This window comes from Amphiura filiformis, chromosome 5 (assembly GCF_039555335.1).
Source record: "Amphiura filiformis chromosome 5, Afil_fr2py, whole genome shotgun sequence".
NCBI lineage: Eukaryota > Metazoa > Echinodermata > Ophiuroidea > Amphilepidida > Amphiuridae > Amphiura > Amphiura filiformis.
This window is the reverse complement of record NC_092632.1, coordinates 54,773,257-54,793,723: the sequence shown is the minus strand read 5'-3', so window position 1 is coordinate 54,793,723 and position 20,467 is coordinate 54,773,257. Positions and strand designations below refer to the sequence as shown.

The following is a 20,467-nucleotide window of genomic DNA, read 5'->3' as shown; positions in this document are numbered from 1 at the left end:
AAAATTCAAATTCAATTTCGTTTCGAATGGCGGGCCATCTAAGTTTGGCGACCTTGACCAAAATTGGGAATTTAGGGTGTCCAAATGACAAAGCGCTCTCTTTGAGAGGCATTTTCTTCTTAATTAAATCAGTTGTGACCCTCTTTTTGAATGTGGTCACTCACTGGCTGTGTCTGAAATGCCTAATGCCAAAAAAGATTGATTTCGGAATTTCGTTGGGATTTCAGAGGGGTCAAAATCAGCACTTCGTACTGTTCAATCAAATTATCTTTGATTTTGAAGGACCCATGATAATGTCACAGTGCACTTATAGGTCCTAATTATGTTCAGAATGGATTAACCATGTGCCAATGTCTATGAGCAATTCAAAAAGAGAAATTTCTTGACCCCCTACAGAATTTTAGGCCCCCTAAAGTGGTTCAGCCACAAATGGCGCTTAAAATCGGCAAATTTTGACACCTAATAACTTTAGGTGTACACCAGATATGAATTTCTAGTCTTTTGCATCTGAAAGAATGTAGTCTAATGTTACTAGGAACATAAGATTTGTTTTGTATTTTTGTGTTTTGATACTAAGTTGATGGTCCCAAAAATCCCAATTTTTGACTAATACTGTACAGGTTATGGGTACAAAATGTCAATTTCAACATACCCTTTTTCTATTTTTTGATCACTTTATAGCAAATTGTCTTATTTATCCTGTTATTATATAGTTAACAACGTCCGATTTTGGTGTCTAATTATGTTTTCTTGCATGAGAAATAACTACGCAACTTAAAAAACTGTACAAGGAACCAATGACCTCCTTATTACAATATGGATGCTTTTGGCAGCCATGTTGCAAAAGAGGGTCGTCGGTTCCTTGTATAGTTTATTAATTTGCTTAACTTTGTATTTCTCATGCAAGAAAACATATATAATTAGACACCAAAATTACCAAAATCAGACGTTATAAACTACTATGGTCAGAATTCAAAAGGTCGTTGACCTATGAACATTTTTTCGTCATAGCGCCCTCCTGAAAGGTCTGACACATAACAAACTATACATTTTTGGAATCCTCATGACCATACGAGTAATTTGATATATTACTTGACATAATTGGGAGCATTCTGAACATTTGACCCCCATAACCTGTACTTTGCATGTGCATCGTTGCCAGGAAGTGCATTTTGACCCCTTAAAAATCCATACAGAGGATTAGAAAGTAGTTTTTCTTATTACTTGACTCAAAAGCAACTTGAAATATCAGGATAAATAATACAAATGGCTATAAAGTGATCAAAAATATAAAAAAATATTATACTAAAATTGGCATTTTGTACCGTATCCTGTATGCATGGTATGTTAGGCAAAAATGACTATTTTTGAAAGCGTCAACTTAATACTAAAACACAAAAATACAAAACAAATCTTATGTTCCAAGTAACATTAAACTACATTCTTTCAGATGCAAAAGACTAGAAATTCATATCTAGTGTACACCTAAAGTTATTAGGGGTCAAAATTTGCCGATTTTAAGCGCCATTTGTGGCTGAACCACTTTAGGGGTGGCCTAAAATTCTGTAGGGTCTAGAAATTTCTCTTTTTGAATTGCTCATAGACATTGGCATATGGTTAATCCATTCTGAACATAATTAGGACCTATAAGTGCACTGTGACATTATCATGGGTCCTTCAAAATCAAGATAATTTGATTGAACAGTACGAAGTGCTGATTTTGACCCCTCTGAAATCCCAACGAAATTCCGAAATCTATCTTTTTGGCATTAGGTATTTCAGACACAGCCAGTGAGTGACCACATTCAAAAAGAGGATCACAACTGATTCAATTAAGAAGAAAGTGCCCTCAAAGAGAGCACTTTGTCATTTGGACCCCTTAAATTCCCAATTTTGGTCGAGGTCGCCAAACTTTGATTGCCCGCCATTCGCAAACGAAATGGAATTTGAATTTTTTCTTGTGACCTCACCTAGGGATCCATGAAAGGTACCCTGAGCCAAAGGAGAGCAAAATCCAAGAGGGTGGGTGTACACTCAATCTGTTTTGATATGGACTGACCCTAATGCGTTTAGTGATAATATATATATTTCATTTTAAACTTCATAACTCGTTATTTTTCCTGTTCACGCGCCCACATAGGTCTTCCATATCTGGGTATATCAAATACCCAGATTTGGAAGCACAGAAGTTGGTCGTTTTATGCCGTGTGCATGGTCAGGCTGTATATAGACTGTATAATAGCACCCTTTAATTAGATAATTAATTAAGATCTTTGTAAAGGGGTGACTTTCTTTCTGCAAATTAGAAAATTAAATTATATTTCTTTCTTATTTGTTTTCTCTCTCTCAGTGACTTTCTTTTTATTCCACATTTTTTGACAAAACATTGCTTTGTCTTTTTTCGCGTGTTTTTTCGTTCTTTCTAAACACTATCCCTCAATATACTTATCAAATTTGCAAATTAGAAAATTATATTTCTTTCTTATATGTTTTTTCTCTTTCAGTGACTTTCTTATAATTTTATTCCATATGTTTTAACAAAACATTGTTTTGTCTTTTTTAGCATGGATGTTATGAGTTATTGTATAATATTAAACAGTTTTGAACTGATTTTCTTTCTTTCATTTGTTTTTCTTCCTTTCTTTTCATCTAAAATCGGACTAATTATTATATTTTCAAGGGAGGATTCGTTTGTTTCCTTTCTTTTCATCTAAAATCGGGATATCGGAAAGACTGAATGGACAGGGAACCCATCTTTTTTTTTTTTTCCGCAAGTTTCTTTCTTCCTTCCTTCCTTCCTTCTTTTTTTTTTTTTAGTGCTATAAGCACTATCCCTCAATATACTCAAACATGTTAAACATTCAAGTTTAGTGATATAGGGGCTTAGAAGTGTGATTTCATTTTAAACTTTTTTTAAATCTTTCGACAGCCATGGTGTTACCGTGTCTATGATTTATTAAACATTTTCATACAAAAGAAAGATGACTGATTTTAATTTTTTTTTATCAATGATAAGAATCTGGTTAAATTATAGAATCCATTGATTTTATATATATTATACAGATTCCATTGATTAATAATAGCACACCAGTCAATGATTAATACCAAAGAATTCAATATGCTAGCCATTCAGCTATTGTTCCTATTATATAACGTGACATTGCGCTAATCACCTTGTCAAGTGGACAATTGTTATGATATCCTTTCCTGTATCGTTTGTCATTATTTTATTATTATTTATAACCAATATAGTTCCCCAAAAAGGTACTTATTTTGTTAGATGAACAACTAAGTAAATAATAATAAATCAATAAATGATAAAATATGTTATGATAATAAATAAATAAACAGCCTATAAATAGATAAAAGATACATTATAAATACATAAGAAACAGAAGAAAGAGAATACTATTATAAACAAATTAAATTCTCCAATGTGACTTTTATTATAATACAAATAGTCCGGCTAATATCAATAATAAAACCACAGTATATTTATAATAATATTAATAACACTAATAATAATAATAATAATATAATAATAATAATAATAATAATAATAATAATAATAATAATAATAATAATAATAATGATAATAATAATAATAATAATAATAATAAAATAATAATAAAAATAATAATAATAATAATAATAATATACAATTCTGATGATAGAAAGCAAAATTAAATCTTCAGAGCAATAATTTCCTCCGTTTTGACAGTTGTACCGTCCGATAATAATAATAATAATAATAATAATAAAAATAATAATAATAATAATAATAATATACAATTCTGATGATAGAAAGCAAAATTAAATCTTCAGAGCAATAATTTCCTCCGTTTTGACAGTTGTACCGTCCGTGATCAGTGTTGAGTCTTGACTTCGCTCCATACGTTCATGCTCATAAAATTCCTAGTTTATGCGCAGGCTGCTCAAACTCGGAAATTCGGCTGTTTGAGCATCGCGATATCAAAGAAATTCCCAGTTTATGCATACGCTGCTCAAAATCGGAAATTCGGCTCGCAAACTAGGGAATTCGTTCAAATGCGCATCTTAATTAATTACGTGCGCAAAGTCGAGATATCACTGAAATGAGCATGCTCAAAGTCGGGAAATCACTACTATGCGCATGCGCAAAACGGTGCGTCCTTTCTTGATATCCGGGGTCTCACATATCTCAAATATTGGGTATGACTAGAAAGGGACAAAGAATTAACAAACGGATAAAAATGTGGCTTAGCCCTGACCCTGTAGGTTATAAAGTCGTCAGGCACTCAGACAGACAGGTAGGTTCATTTTTTTTATTGTTGCATTCTTTAATTTCTTTTCTTGTTTTAATACAATGTATGTTCATTCTTTCATTACTGTAGTTGTACATTGGAAAATCAATAATGTGAATTAAGTAACATAATCCCAGCACCAATGTTGCATATTTTTACATTAAGGTGACCTTATGCACAGAATTCCTTGAAAATGATGGAGGATGTGTGTATTGATGAAAAAACCTTGCTTTCCAAGTTTTAATATTTTTCCAATATATTAGCATTTTAGAGTTATTTTTTTGTCATCAAAATAGCCCAACTACATGACAAAATGAAATTCACTATTAAACTTTATAGCATTCATGCCAGTTATATACACAACATAATATAACTTCAATCATTATTCCAAAGAGTGCAATAATTCAGGAGCAATAACTATACAAACATTTCTGTTGTGAACTTACACAAAAGGTGTTTATAAGCATTTATTGTGAGATAATAATTTACTATAAGCCTATATGCAATGCATTTTAAAACTAAAATAGCAAGTTTCATTCTGCAAATTTTGATACCTCTTTGCCTGCCTCTTTGGTCTTATACTAAAAAACAAGCATGATCAAGCCACACCGCCAAGCAGGAAACTTCCATAGTAAAGACTATTAGCTTGTGATATGGATCCAATTAAAAAACAGATATCATATCTTATTTCATGATGTCCCTTTCTGCATAGACGGTCAATGTACACACTTCCAACTGCAATCAGAGGTCCCAGTTCAACCATCTCTAAATTCCACCAACTGATTGCTCTTTCAAGCTCTTATACTTCCACCACATCTTAACTTCACCCATGAAAACAAATCAGTCCACTTTTATTGATAAAGTCAAGACGTGATGAAGTATAAAATTATAAATATTGATAACGCAAAGTTTTTGTTTTGGATTTCGAAAACATATATATATATATATATATATATATATATATACCATGCTCCAAAGCATTTACAACTTCAGTTAGCTTTGAAGAACAACTAATAAGTGCTCTTTCAGTGGCGTACGCAAAGGGGGGAGGGGGGCAGGAAAATCGGGGGAAATTCGGGGGAAATCAGTCATTCCGCTCGTTTACACTCCTAATCAGACTCCATTCGGGGGAACTGAATAACTTGCCCCTCCCCCACTTTCAATGTGCTGCGCACGCCACTGTGCTCTTTCTTCTACCATGGCCACCCTGATAATCAATAACAAAGGAAGTTTGGTGACATCATCAAAACCAGACAGGAGTGTTGCTGGTGCTAAAAACATCTAGAAACACCAAACCAGAGTGAGCAAGATTCCTGACGGGAATTGAAATATTTCTGAGTGAGTAGCAGTTTATTGGATCCGAAAAAATAACCTTTTACAACTACGGTAACTATAATAGTGCTGTCTCTATGTTCATCTTCCGCATACCTCATTCCCTTTCTCCAGGGCTCGAAAAAATGTTAATTTCCCGGGAAGCAAGCTAAATTTCCCACAATTTATAGCATGTTTTCATATACAAAAAAGACACAATTTCCCTCCAAATACCAGAATTTCCCTCCAAACACCAACATTTCCTGGGAATGAGCTTCCCCAATTCCCCACTTTTTCGAGCCATGCCCTTTCTCTACCAATCAATGTTAGGAGAAGATATGATGAAGAAGAGCATTACAACACCGTACAGGGGTAGAAGGGGTCCACTCCCAAATAGGTCTTTAATCAATCAATCAAATAATCAATCACTGACATTCATAGAGCACCAAAAACCAAAAAGAAATTGCACTAAGGCACTATGAAAATCACTGACATTTATAGAGTCCCAAAACCAAATAGAAATTGCACTGAGGCGCTATGAAAATCACTGACATTTATAGAGTGCCAAAACCAAATAGAAATTGCACTGAGGCGCTATGAAAATCACTGACATTTACAGAGCGCCAAAAACCAAAAAGAAATTGCACTAAGGCACTATGAACAAGGCACAAAAAGCAAAGAAAAAACAATGATTATACAATTAAGGTGATACCCTGTGATAAAAGCAAAATATACTACTACTACATTAAAGTGTCCAAACAATTTTTTCTCAGATTGTAGGTCATTTCTGGCATTTGTATGCCTTTACAAATCTTAAACAAATTTAAAAACAAAAATCTTCAAAATTCACATTTCTGGTTATCTATATTTAAGATTCTCTGCTGGATATGATGCCAACAAGAAATGTTTTACCAACAGATCAAGCTTAATTATGCAAACTGAACCTAATTACATTATGTTAATTTTAACTTTAAGTTTCAGATAAAAAATTGGTAAAGCAAAAATTACAATGATGATTTATTCAGCAATGGTTGTTAACAGTTTGGGGAAAATTATGAGCACGTTTCAACCATCTATAAATAGATTGATCTATTGGTAAAAATGCTAAAATACAGACTATGAAACACTGTTTTTTTACACCAATTTTGCCCACTTTTTGTAAATGATGAACAAGAACACTTGCACCATAAATGTGTAGGTAAGTTTAGAGTAACTTCAATCATACATTTATAATCCCCTATCTTACATGCAATAGAGGAATACCACATGGCAATATCTACATACTAAAGATGCCACTAAAGTCTACTGAACTAACATCCAATGAATGATGGAAAAGTATGTGACACAATCTGGTCCATGAAGGCCAAAGGAGGCATATTTGAAAATTGAGTTACTGTAATTATTACCTTATACAAACATTAACCTATCAAATACTGAAAACACCAAAGGTCTATAATAATACTTGGTTCTAAAATTTCTGAAGTTTTGTGATGTCTATTTTCTTATATATTTTATTGTTGTTTTATTCCATATTTTGCCTCTATATCAATTTCAAATTTGCCACCTTTGGTCTCCATGGACCAGATTGTGTCATATATGCAACAACAAATGAGAGTGTTGAAGTCTTTTCATCAACTTTTGATATAAAAATAGAATTACTTTTTCTTGTAAAAATTTTCAAGAATATCAAATACATAAAAATAAATCTATTACAAAAAACACCATGTGTCACATACTAATAGTAAATTGCTGTAAACCTTTTGATGAGAACATACTTTACTACGTACATATTCACTTTGTTAAATGCACTAATCTCTGATTAGCTGCTGATGTGGTCTGCTGTTGGTCATTGAACTATACATCACACATGTTATAAGTTTCACCCAATGTCTTAGCTAGCCACCCATCTGCACGTCATTTTAGACGGAGTTTGCTCCTGGGACGGGCAAAATTATATGCTTTTGACAGATGCCATATTATAATAAGTAGGTGTTGAGGAAGACTATTAACCTTTAATAGTAGACTAGATTTGCAAAAAAAGGCCATAGTATACAAATATTGACTGCTATGAGGGGCATGGTTAAGATTATAGGCCCAAGGTGATCTCAAAACCATGCTATGACCCCAGGCGCAGCCGAGGGTTATAGCATGGTTTTGAGATCACCATATCCCGAATATAAAGCAGTCAATATTTGTTTTATATACCGAATGGATATGTGGATGTTGCGATTACGCAGTTTGATCGGGACGCACATGACCGGTCCATAGTTCATTTCCATGGACCGTTCCATAGTTCATTTTGAGGGCATAGTTAATTCAATGACTGCACTTTCAACCAATCAGATGACAGGAATCTATTTATGAGGTATATAACAACACATATTTGAACTCTTTGCAACTCTTTTGGCTGTAGAAGTCTGCTAAATGTTTTAAAGTCAAATTAGGACAGGCAATTTTATTCAAATGACAGGCAAACCTCAATTTCTAGCCCAGACCCTAGTTTCACCTTGTCAATTCACAGAAGTACGCTCTGGTAAAAAGTTTACAACAATGTACTACAATATCTCTGAATAAAATAATCTATACTTATTTATTGTAATCTTCTCACATTTCTGCAATATTTCTACTGCTTTACAGGAAATATTGTTAAAACCAGAGTAAGAGATCTTAAGAAATTTTAGTATTTTTGAGGCATGTGTTGTATGTATAGTGCTTTTGTCCCAGTGCTGTGCTTACAGTCAGTGATGTCAACATGTTGAAGCAGTCGTTAAATGTGCGGGTGTATGACATGTCTCTCGTTATTTGAATCTGCACCCAAAAAATTGCACGTAGTAAAAGCACTATAAACAAATACACCATATGTTAAACAGTGCACAAAAGAATTAAGATACCAGTTTCATATGTCCACTCTCTGTATATCCTAAACAAAGACAGATATATCATAATTGGAACCACCAGCCTATAGCTGCATTTTAAACTCAAATTTAAAACCTTACTGATGATCCAAAAACCCAAGGCAGATGCAAATTCTAAAGTCGCTGTTTGCTTCATTGCATGCCCTATTGATTTGTACACAAAGCGTTCTCGAACAAGAGAACTAGTGCCGTGCTTTCCATTGATTAGCACATTTTAACTAGCGTTGTGCTTTCATTGATTAGAACACAAAAGTGCAACTTTTGATTTCATTTCTTCCATAGGTTTAGATCAACATTTCTTTAATAATTCTCAACCAATTTCAACAAATGAGGTCTTAAATCAGAGCTAAAGAGAACAGTTATTGGCTGCTTGTTTTAATTTTGACATATTTGTCTATATTTAGGATATACAGGGGTGAACATAACTGGTACCGTAATTCTTTTGCGCACTATATAACCTGAACCATATGCACACCATTCTAATCAATGATTTCATCATAGCATGACTATCAAACGCCTGCGTTTTTAATATTTGTCACCCCAAGATCTCTTACTCATAGTGCAGGAGTAACCTCCAACCATTCCCTGATCATATTAGTGCTGTATTGGTGGGATCATAAGAGGTAACTTGGTTGTGCATGGCTGGTTCTCCCGTTGTGTTACCCTGTTACTACGGAGTTCCATCATGGAGGATTTGGTACAGTCAATTAAGCCGAATTGTTTGTCGAGGCAGATTCTCATCTCTGCTATGTAAAACACATCTGGATTCTGAAATGAACAGAAAAAATACAATTGGAAAAAAATCCATAATCTGCATGCAAGATAAGCAAAGAAGAAGCTGTTTAGTCTATCACAAAGGGTTGAATTAAGTCTACTATTAATTTTACTAGAAATGCTACTCCTACAAATTACAAAGAACAATGACGTCACTCACACATATCCATCGGCTATAGCCAGTGTCTATATGGTGTGTACAGAATTGGGGTCAAACGTCATTTTAAAAGCGGTCATTTTTCGACAGTGGCGTCTAAAGCACATTGAAAGTGGAGGGCCAGGTTGTTCAGTTCCCCGAATGGCGTCTGATTAGGAGCAAATTTTGATGTTTTTAATGTTTTCCCCGAATGACCAACAAAGGGGGGGTATGTCCCCTGCCCCCCCCCTTTACGCACGCCACTGATTTTCGATATATAATCAAATATCTTCAAAATGCTTCTTCTGCCACAAATTACATAGCACAATGTCACTTGCATATGTGTACATCCATATCAAAACGATGCACTTGTCGGCTGCTACATGTGTCTCATTTCACATAATAGCTAGGAATAAATACCAGACTCATATCAAGTGTAGGTCACTTCAAATCATCCCAAGTCAAATTGTATAAGAAATATTATCTGTATTCCTAAACCACGTGACTTGGGATAATTTGAAGTGACCTCCACTTCGGAGATGAGTCTGGTATTTATTCCTAGTTATATGTGAAATGAGATACATGTAGCAGCCGACAAGTGCATTCTTTTGATATGGATGTACACATATGCATTGGCTATACCCATGTCTATAGGGTGTACACATAATTGGGGACATTGTACAACTGGTCTGGTTCAGCAGGTAATGGCTGCTGAACCAGCACCAAAGTTGAGTCCTGATATGGAAATGAGATCCTCATTAGCTAATTTAATCAAGTCATAAAATATCAACATCAGAATGATTTGGCTTGGCTCATTATTTGAGACAATCTAGTCAAGAATACTGGCTAAAGAAAAATTGTGCCATGGATCTCTGACAAATCAATGCATTGCAATACATACATACCTGTAATGGGATGTAACACTCGAGGTATGGCTGTGTTCTCAATGCTTTAGCCAGGGAGTTGAAAACATCATCATATTGGTACTGTTTGCTGTCAGAAGGTACTATGTCATATGATCGCAACATCCTGTTGGTTGGTAAAGTGCATATAATATAAACATGGAATTGACATTATATGTATTGTTACAAGGGGTGTCATATACATAATCTTTTTCTTGGCTTGATGCTTGATTGCTTTCTCCTCATGAATAGCAAGTGAAATTGTCCCACTCCCAAATATTGTTTATTTTAAAAGTTGCCATGTCTCCATGAGAATGGCACGTCAATGCTACCACTGCCTACTTTCATGGCAGCTTTCATATTTTCACTCTTGATTTGCTTCTCTGTATGGGATCTGTGTAGGCACTATGCCTAAAATAGTGTGATATCTTTTAAGTCACTTAAAGGTTTGTTCACCAATTATTTCCTTTGAAACTCTTTTCTAAAAAATGCACCTGTTCTGCTGAACATGTACTCTCTTACAAAATAGCCCAGATGTTCAGATTGATTGGTGGACAGAGAGACACACCAGAAAAAATATGCTGTCGAAGTGATGATGTAACAAGATTAATTACCATAGCAATAGAGGAATACAATATTTGAATAGACCGCCCAGCACTACATGTACAACGTTCATGCAGTACCTATGCATTGAACCATAGATGTCAGAGAGAGGCGGCTCACTCGTACCTGATGGATTAGTATTGTTGAAAAGAGCTTTATTGTATTCATTACTATTCAATCTATGTTTGCAGACATACACAAATGAATAGTGCAATCTGCTTGTAGTGCAGGGCAATCTATTTAAAAAATTTATTCCTCTATTGCTATGGTAGTTCATCTAATTATTACGTAACTTCGACAGCATATACACCTCCACCAAAGGTAGGTACTTACTCTAATAGATTATACTTTTCCTTCAGCTCCAGGGTTTTTTCAAAGTAGCTGTGTTGACTATTCAGGGCAGGGAGACTTGCTGCACAGGTGCCATGTTTCTCCCATTCATGCTGCCTGAAAAATGTCAAACTGTGATCATAAGTGTTGATTTTAAATTTAGACACGGGGGAGATTTCAAATTGGTTCTGAATGTTGGAATAATTTTTACATCAAGAGCTTTTAAAAGTAGCATATTTCATATTATAGACTAAATGGTCTCCTAGGAATAATACCTCACTCACACCAGTCCATCATAGGTCACCTACCAATAATGCATCACTATAGTTTTTTCCAAGGTTTCTTTGACAGTGTTAACCATCACGTATACGTGTGTGACGTCAAGCGTGTACATTGGACCTTGTGCAAAATAATATGCGCTGGACGGCTAGCAGTACACTTAATTTGTAAAAGGAAATCTAAAAAACATTATAAAGCAATACTTATAGGGTTACCACATTTTTAGCTTTGGAAAATTTCCCCATGCATTTTTTTGCAAGAATGTAATTTTCTCTGTTGTCTTGAATAAGAAAATAAAATTTAACCACACCAAGACCTCTTATATCCAGTCTTGACACACATTACTTCACTTACCATAGGCTATCTTCAGGTCTGTCTGGCAACACATTTGGCCATTCTACCAGCAATTTAGGCTTCAGATCCTGTAAGAAAACAAGTTATAGTGGAGCAAATATCATTATATATTGTGTCACATAGTGATCAAAGTTTAAAATCTTTGTTCATAGGGCTAGATATGGTCAGTAGGTTCCCCAGTGAAAAACTGCATGATGCAAAAAATGAAAGTATGTAGGACTTGTGAGCAGAGGAGAAAAATATCAATTACATGGAATTTTAAAAATGCTCCAATCTTGATGTTTAATATCTCAAAATATTCCCAATGTTTATGACAAGCAAAAAAGCCATGTCACGTGTCAGTGTGATTCCTCGTTTGTGAGCTACAGGCCAAAATAGGTTAAAGGTCAACAAACTTGCACAAGATCATTTTTAAAACATTGTTCAATTAAGCCAACAAGGCAGTTCATGAACCACAAGTGTCATCTGCTTTCATCACGATTACCCAAAAAAATTGACCTCGAATGACATCTGACCTCAGGGGGAGCCCCCCGATTTGAACGCTTGCGCCCTGCTTGCCCTCCCCCCTAAATGAAAAAAGGTAAAGTAGGCCTACTTGTGAGAGTTATTAATTAACCTCATATTTGGTCATTTTAACCTTAAAAAAACCCCAAATTTTGCGCGCTTTGCATGCATTTATTCCACTTTTGTACCATATGTCACCAGTTTAGCTTCAATATGCCAAAATTTTTCATTCTTATCATTTGTACCATAAACCTCTTTTGTGGCCAAAAGGTGCTGGATCCACTATACCTGAAGACAATTTTTCCAACCCCATCCCCCCATTTCAAAAAGAAATCTACGCCACTGTTCCGGGGACACATTCCAAGCAAATCCCAAGACTCCTCAGACACCCCCCTGCCAGTGTGAACCAGTGCGATGAGGGTGTTGATTCGCTTACAAACCCAAACAGCATGAATGATACCTGCCCCATTTATTATGTTTCCCCCCCCCCCTTGCCCCCAAATGAAAATGTCTAGTTACCCCACGAGTCCAAACCCAGCCTTGTTTGTGTCTTTCTTATTTGTCTCAAATTGTCTGTAGGTAATTGACTGTTATGAATCAAAACTGTTACTTTTAATTGGCTATTTAAATGCATCATAGTTTTATTGCCCAGTATCAAGTTGGATGATATCAGTATAACATGAACTTTGTACTTGCCAATCATAGGATATGAAGCTACATGTATGGTAACAAAAGTTGACTTAACAGGAAATAAGAGCTAGGGACGTGAAACATACCTTGATTTCTGTCACATTAAATTTCCATGTATTATTGCAACTGAATGGGTCAGATTTGCCTGAAGGCCTGCAAACATTAGGAATGAAAATAAAAATCAAGTATACATTAACAACTGAACAAACGACACACAAAAATAAATTTAAAAGAATTAAATTCAATAAGATCAAAAAACTTTGATTTCTTGAACAATTTCAAGTGTAAATGGTACACTGAGCAGATCTCAAAAGTTGAGAGAGAGAGAGAGAGAAATAATTTGAATCATCCCATTTTAGACAGGGCCAATTCACCTATTTATTTACACCATACATGTAGATTTACATTGTTGAAGACAATAATTTCTGCTGTTGCATCATAGTTATGACCTTATACTTTGGACCTGTTTAAGTTCAGAATTATAATCAAATGACATAAGGAGATTTAACAGGTAATTATGTGGTACATAAAATAATCTATGTATGTATCTTGTACTACTGGAACGATACATCAGGGGCAGTTTAAGGTGGTACGACACCCCTTGATAAATTTGTGACTATTTTTGCATTTTTCTCAAAAAATAATAACACACTGGTAACAAAAGTTATGTATACTATAGATGCAAGAAATCCAGTTACTACACTGGAATTTCAGTGACTCAAGACAAGCGGTACATTATTTTGATAAGAAAAGAGGTACTGCTAGAATGTACCTCATTTCTTTACATAATTATAATGAACCACTTGTCTTGAATCAGTGAAGTAATTGGATTCCTTGACCCTCCTATAATATACATAACTTTTGTTACCAGTGTTTATTTATTTTTTTAGATTAGTCACAAAATTTATCAGGGGTGTGCCACCTTAAATGGGATGAAACTGAACCCAGTAAATTCAAGCTAGAGTTCTTAATGTATTTGCAAAGGAAAACTCACCATAATCCATGTATTGCCAAGTCATTCACATCTGGTGGTATCTGGCATGTCACCTTGAAAATGAAATATACATGTACAATTGATAAAATAAACCATATCGATACGATAATTATGGACAATTAAAGCCATAATAATGTACGATTTTCAAAGTGTCACATGACCAGCCCAGCGGGTCAGTTGCCTGATGAAGTCTGATGGTACGTTTCAGACGCAACGTAGCAAGTTGCAATAAATGTAAGTTCCAGTATTTGATTCAATTTAAAACTTTGTAATGTACGATTTTATAATAGGAAATTGGTTAAGTTTTTGCAAACTCGATTTCTTGCATACTTGTAATGTTTGTTTACATAGTCCCACTTTTATATCTCAGGGAATAAATTAAAGGTCAAAGGTTGCAGTTGCATGATAAAATTGGGTGGTTCAGGCCTTGCCATCTAGATTTTAAAGGCATGTGGTCAATCACTCGCTAGGTGAGTGGTTGAATCACTCTCTAGTGGTAGAATTACTCTCTAAGTCATTCATACCAATATGAAATACTTATATTGATACCCTCTCCTTGGTTTTAAGGGATAAAGGCTAGGGGTGTGATTTTCGGGTAATTTTGTGCCCGGGTACCCGGCGGATTTTTCGGGCGGGTAACCGGGTACCCGAAATTGAAAAAAAAAAAAATTCAAATTCAATGCATTTTGAAATCATTTATAGACTATGACATGTACTAATACAAATGATCAATTTTCATATTAAAAATACAAAACATCTTGAATTTTTTTTTATTTTTTTATTTTTTTAGGTCAACCATGAATGATCCTAGCATTTAGGTATAGGTCCAGACTCCAGAGACACTACAAAACCGAAAAAAAATTTGAAAAAAAATTTAAATTTTTTAAATTTTTTTATTTCCTGCCCGGTAATACATGTAGCATTCTCGGCGGGACTCAATTCCGGGATTCACTAACACCCTTAATAAAGGCTAATTTATTTAATTATGATAAATCGAATACATTGATTGGAATCAATTTTTGGCAATTTGTAGCGAGCTGTATTTAGTGTTTATGGCGAGTAGAAAATCGCTCACTAGAAATTGAGTTTGGGCGAGCAGTGGCGGGCAAGAGTGATCACTCGCCTCAAACGGCAAGACCTGGTGGTTCCCTATTATACTGTGTGAATTAATCTTGTGAGATTTAACCGATTGGAACATGCACTGATCTCTAGTAAAGACCAGTGGATCAGATGGAAGGTACAGCAATAAGCCACAGTACTATATTGAACAACTGAAATTGATCGATCATGAAACATTACTCGCCAATCGGACTGGTGCTTTTTGAACTTCACTCGCCTGACCACATATTTACTCGCCACTGGCGACCGGACAGGTGTTATATTTCCATCCCTGCACACACCCCTATTTATATGAGGAATGTGTACTTAAAAATATTTTTATATATATGTATGCTTGTACATGTAAGCCCCATGCAGTACTCTAAAAATTTTACTTTCAGAGTGCTACATGTAGGTCATATAAAATCAATCATATGGGTGTACCTTAAAATAAAGTTAAATAACCATTTATTTGTTATGGGGATCACTTACATTTTCATCTCCTTCCAAAGTGCAAAAAGTCTGAGGCCATGACAGTGAAAGTGTAAGAAAGTCCCACTGTTTACTGTTTGTCAACTCCTTTGTATTCCTGTAAAAATTAAACAAAAAAAGTTTTAAAGAATATATTTTAGGTACAGTCCCTGTCATTTAATTTTAATAGAACTGTCCCAAAATGTTGATTGTGCCAAGGAATTATTGATTATACTCCCCTTTGTTTGGCCTGCAAACAATTGCATACTAGCTATATCCACATACCTAATTTTAATTCTATGCAAGAAAAGCCACTCCTTCGAACATCACAGAGGTCGGTGCTTTTGCCATAAACATGAGCTTCCCGTGCACATGCCATGTACGGACACGCAGTGTTGTGAACATCGCGTACGTGTTAGACTAATATATATTGATCATAATGATTAAACAACATGCATACTCCATCGTTTAATTCAATCTCAGATTTCGTCACAAAGAAATGCTCACTTTGATTTTTGCAGGGTATGCTAGTTTACTATAGTCTGTTCAGAACAAGGTGGAACAAGACCCCATCCATTTTAAAAGAATCTTGTTTCTCTACAGCAGTAAAATAGCTCACCTTTTGGGTAGCTTTCTGTCTGCAATTCGCTAGACTTTTTTCAGCCCCAATTAACACGTGGGGCGCTGTTGAATATGCTATTGAGACTCAGCACCATCAGACGGTGCAGGACGTCTCAATAGCGAGGTGTATACTGCTGGTCCCCATTCATTAAGACCCCATCCATTAACCTTTGTAACAGTCTGAGACAAATATACCAACAGGGATCGGAAGCGCCAGTCCTGTTTACTGTGTGCCAACGAGCCGGGTTTGTTACGGCTTTATGCGCATGCTCGGATCAATTACCATTCTCCTACAACTGCGCACTCTCAAACTAAAAAAGTTTAGCTTAGGTCAGAGGTCAAGCGACAACACGTACTTTTCATTCCAATCTCAGCTTTTCATCACAGTGTATATTCGTCTCAGGTAAAAGTGGCGTAGCGTGAGTCATCACATTGGGGGAGGGAGGGGGCGCAGACCATGATTGGGGGGCACCAGATCTGATGGGGGGGGGGGACACAAGCTGTTTTTCTGTCATTTTTAAAATTTCAGATGATCCCCCTTTGTGTAAGATCTGTGCATTTTGTTGTAAGTGACGTTGCATCTTTAATGGGAGCCAAAGTACAACATTACTATTGTGTATTTAACATTGTCTATTATCTTTTGCAAAATTCCTTCACAGTTTTTATTTTGGTGCAGTTTATGGCGTACAAGCATAAAATCTGGTTCTAATTGGTTATAGTTGAACCACGTCATCAACACTTCATTCGCAGGTCAATCGTGTGATGTAGGTGCGAATTAATATGCGAGCGTATGAGGTGGGATAAAAACTGTGAAGGATCTTTGGAAAAGGCTGTAGTGGGTGACACAACCACGTTACCGGTACTTTCCCATTCAGCGAAGAAGACAATTTTTGTCTTGTTCTACCTTGTAGAACTTCTACCTTGTAGGGCGTAATAAAAAGAAATGGTGCCAAAAATACAAGCGGCTACAAGCCAGGTAACCTCGATGTTTTCTTGTCAACCTAACCCTAACCCTTACACTAACCCTAACCCCGCACGGTGGCTCAGTGGTTACGGCCTTGGACTCATAATCCGAGAGCTTGCTCGACGTGCGTGGGTTCGATTCCCCGTCCCACCACCGTGTTGCGCCCTTGGGCAAGGCGCTTTGCCTCGCTTGCCTCACCCCACCCAGGTGCAATGGGAAGCTGAAATAGGGGTAGTCACAGTCCTTGTACTGATGGACCCAGCACCACTTGTAGGCTGCAAACATGGTTCCGACATATTCTAATGACGGCGGAATAAATGTAAAGCGCTTTGAGGCTGTTTACGGCATAAAGCGCTACATGTATATAAATATCTACTTTTATTTATTTAATTAGATGTCGATTGACAGGATAGCAGTCAACGGAATCTGCTTACTGTGTAAACAACAATAGGTTACCTGGCGTCCCATAGCCGCTTTACCAAAAATTGCTTGTCTCCCCCATCTTTCGACCCTGCTAAAATAAAAAATTGTTCCGCCTATAATTTACCATCCGGATGTATACATGATTATTTATTACACCACCCAATGCTAACCGGACTTACTTGTCAAGTGTACCATTCCAAGGAAGCTTAGATCTGATGTGGTATGGACTTCCTGATGCAATGGATGAGGCACAAATCACACTCAATACTACAGCAAGCCAAACGTAAAAAGGTGATTGACGAACATGAAAAGCCATTGTGCTATTAGATAGTACTACAGTCTATGGCTATTCCGTGCGTGAATCACAAACGCAGAGAGTACGGATCAGCAGTAACTTCGGTAAGCTTAAATTTAGATTTGGTCCGTCTTTCTTATGATCGATAGCGCTGCACGATTCCGGAAGGCAGGCCAGAGTATAAGGCAGAGTTTATACTCCATCGGTGAGCGACAAGCGATTCGTTTCTAACCAATGAGGGAACGCTCTGTTTTGTGCGAGAGGAAAAGTGCGCCACCACATTGGTCAAATACTAAAGTCAAACACCAATTACGTCGCTCAGCGATGGAATACAGAAATGCTCATAATCTGGTCATGAGGTATTCACGAGACATAAAATGGGGATTCCCTCCATGATGTGAGGCAACAGACAAAGAAGTATTTTTGTAGGACATCTGAATACATGCCTACAAGGAACTTCCTTCTAATATCAAATCATTTTAATTGTTTGAAATTCGCGATATAGGCCCTAATATAAATTTCATGGCTAAATTTTTTTTTGTTAGGCCCTTCGCACTTGATTATTAGTTTCCTGTTTACCGCCCGCGTCCAAAATTGAAAATCTCAAAATAATTAGTTATTTTATTTTTATTTTCAATTTTCTCCTTTAAAATAACTTTCAACTACTTCTACTTGACATTTTCTGACTTTAATAATATCAACAATAATGATGAATGAACAAAGAGTACAACTCCACCTTCACTTAGGCCTATTTATAAAATCAAATATTGTTGTGAAATAATTAAATGCCCGCCCTTGTCAAAACGAGTTGATAGTTGCTTGTATAAATAGTTCAAACCAAATAAAGAAAATAAAAGATAATTAATAATTAAAAGTCACCTCGTCCCTTTTTCAAAATCTTAAACAGGAAACTAATAATCAAGTGCGAAGGGCCTTATTCAAATCAGGGATGATTCATTGTATAGGCCAATTATAGGGGGGGGGGGTTATGAACGTTAACTTTTTTTCTTCAGGAGGGTCCCAAATATACAGGGGGTCATAGAATTTTTAGACCCAAAATAGGGGGGGGGTAGATTTTTTTAACACCCAAAATAGCGGGGGTTATAGAATTATTAAGGGCTGGTGACTCAAAATTCGGCATTGCACGCGCATTCTTTAACTTCAACAATTAAAATGTGCGCACAATCTTTCTTTATTATATTGCAAGATTTTAGCGTGTTCCGTGTGCCTTCTTTACATTCGCTCGAAAGTTTTGCTGCGCTCCGTGCCTTTGTTCCTTTTGTCTTGAGTCTGTGTATAGGTGGAAGGGGGAGGGGGTCATAAAAATTTTTGACCCAAGATAGGGGGGTTGTAAAAAGATGTTGCCCGCGATGGGGGGGGTCATAAAAAATTGACTCCGGTCACCGACATATTTGATAGCCCCAATGTAGCTGGGAGGAAAAACCCACCATCATTTGAAATTTTGGCCTTTCGTATTGAAGATTTGAAGATACACATTTTTTCCCATAAAGACTTAAACAAATGCTTCATCGGGTATATTTGACTTCAAAAAAGGGGGCCTATTGACAGGTAGGCACTTACCGTAACTTGAGTACCCTATATCTACTGCTGATAGCAAGTATTTCATCAATGCCCTACGGTATATTTACTACTGGTAGCAAGTAGGTCACCAATGCCCTATATCTACTGCTGATAGCAAGCAGTTCATCAATATCTACTGCTGACAGCAGGTAGTTCATCAATATCTACTGCTGACAGCAAGTAGTTCATCAATACCCTATATCTACTGCTGATAGCAAGTAGTTTATCAATACCCTAAATCTACTGATACATCAATAGCAAGTAGTTTATCAATGCCCTATATCTACCTGCTGATAGCAAGTACCGTAGTTCATCAATGCCCTATATCTACTGCTGGTAGCAAGTATATAGGGCATTGATAAACTACTTGCTATCAGCAGTAGATAGAGGGCATTGATAAACTACTTGCTATCAGCAGTAGATCTAGGGTATTGATGAACTACTTGCTATCAGCAGTAGATATAGGGCATTGATAAACTACTTGCTATCAGCAGTGGATATAGGGTATTGATGAACTACTTGCTATCAGCAGTAGATCTAGGGTATTGATGAACTACTTGTTATTAGCAGTAGATATAGGGTATTGATGAACTACTTGCTATATCAGCAGTAGATATAGGACATTGATGAACTACTTTTTATCAGCAGTGTATATGGGGCATTGGTGAACTACTTGCTATATCAGCAGGACATTGACAAACTATGGTACTTTCTATCAGCAGTAGATATGGGGCATTGATGAACTGCTCGGTATCAGCAGTAGATGGCATTGACGAACTACTTGCTATCAGCAGTAGATATAGGGTATTGATGAACTATTTGCTATCAGCAGTAGATACAGGGCATTGATGAACTACCAATGCCCCATATCTACTGCTGCTAGCAAGTAGTTCACCAATGCAATATATCTACTGCTAACAGCTAGTATTACCCTTTATC

The 20,467-nt window shown here is 36.1% G+C and overlaps 1 protein-coding gene across 1 annotated transcript; it reads right to left on the bottom strand.

The window, feature by feature from the left end:
• Window positions 1–8,813: 8,813 nt before the first annotated feature.
• On the bottom strand, window positions 8,814–18,105 carry LOC140153379 (ribonuclease Oy-like). The gene is made up of 8 exons (XM_072176118.1): window positions 17,832–18,105; window positions 15,666–15,762; window positions 14,076–14,128; window positions 13,168–13,234; window positions 11,888–11,955; window positions 11,258–11,371; window positions 10,325–10,448; window positions 8,814–9,277 (listed from the first exon to the last, which is right to left on the bottom strand). Exons 1-8 carry the CDS (start codon window positions 17,966–17,968, stop codon window positions 9,104–9,106), a joined length of 834 nt encoding a protein of 277 aa, XP_072032219.1. The 5' UTR covers window positions 17,969–18,105; the 3' UTR covers window positions 8,814–9,103.
• Between the last annotated feature and the right edge of the window lie 2,362 nt (window positions 18,106–20,467).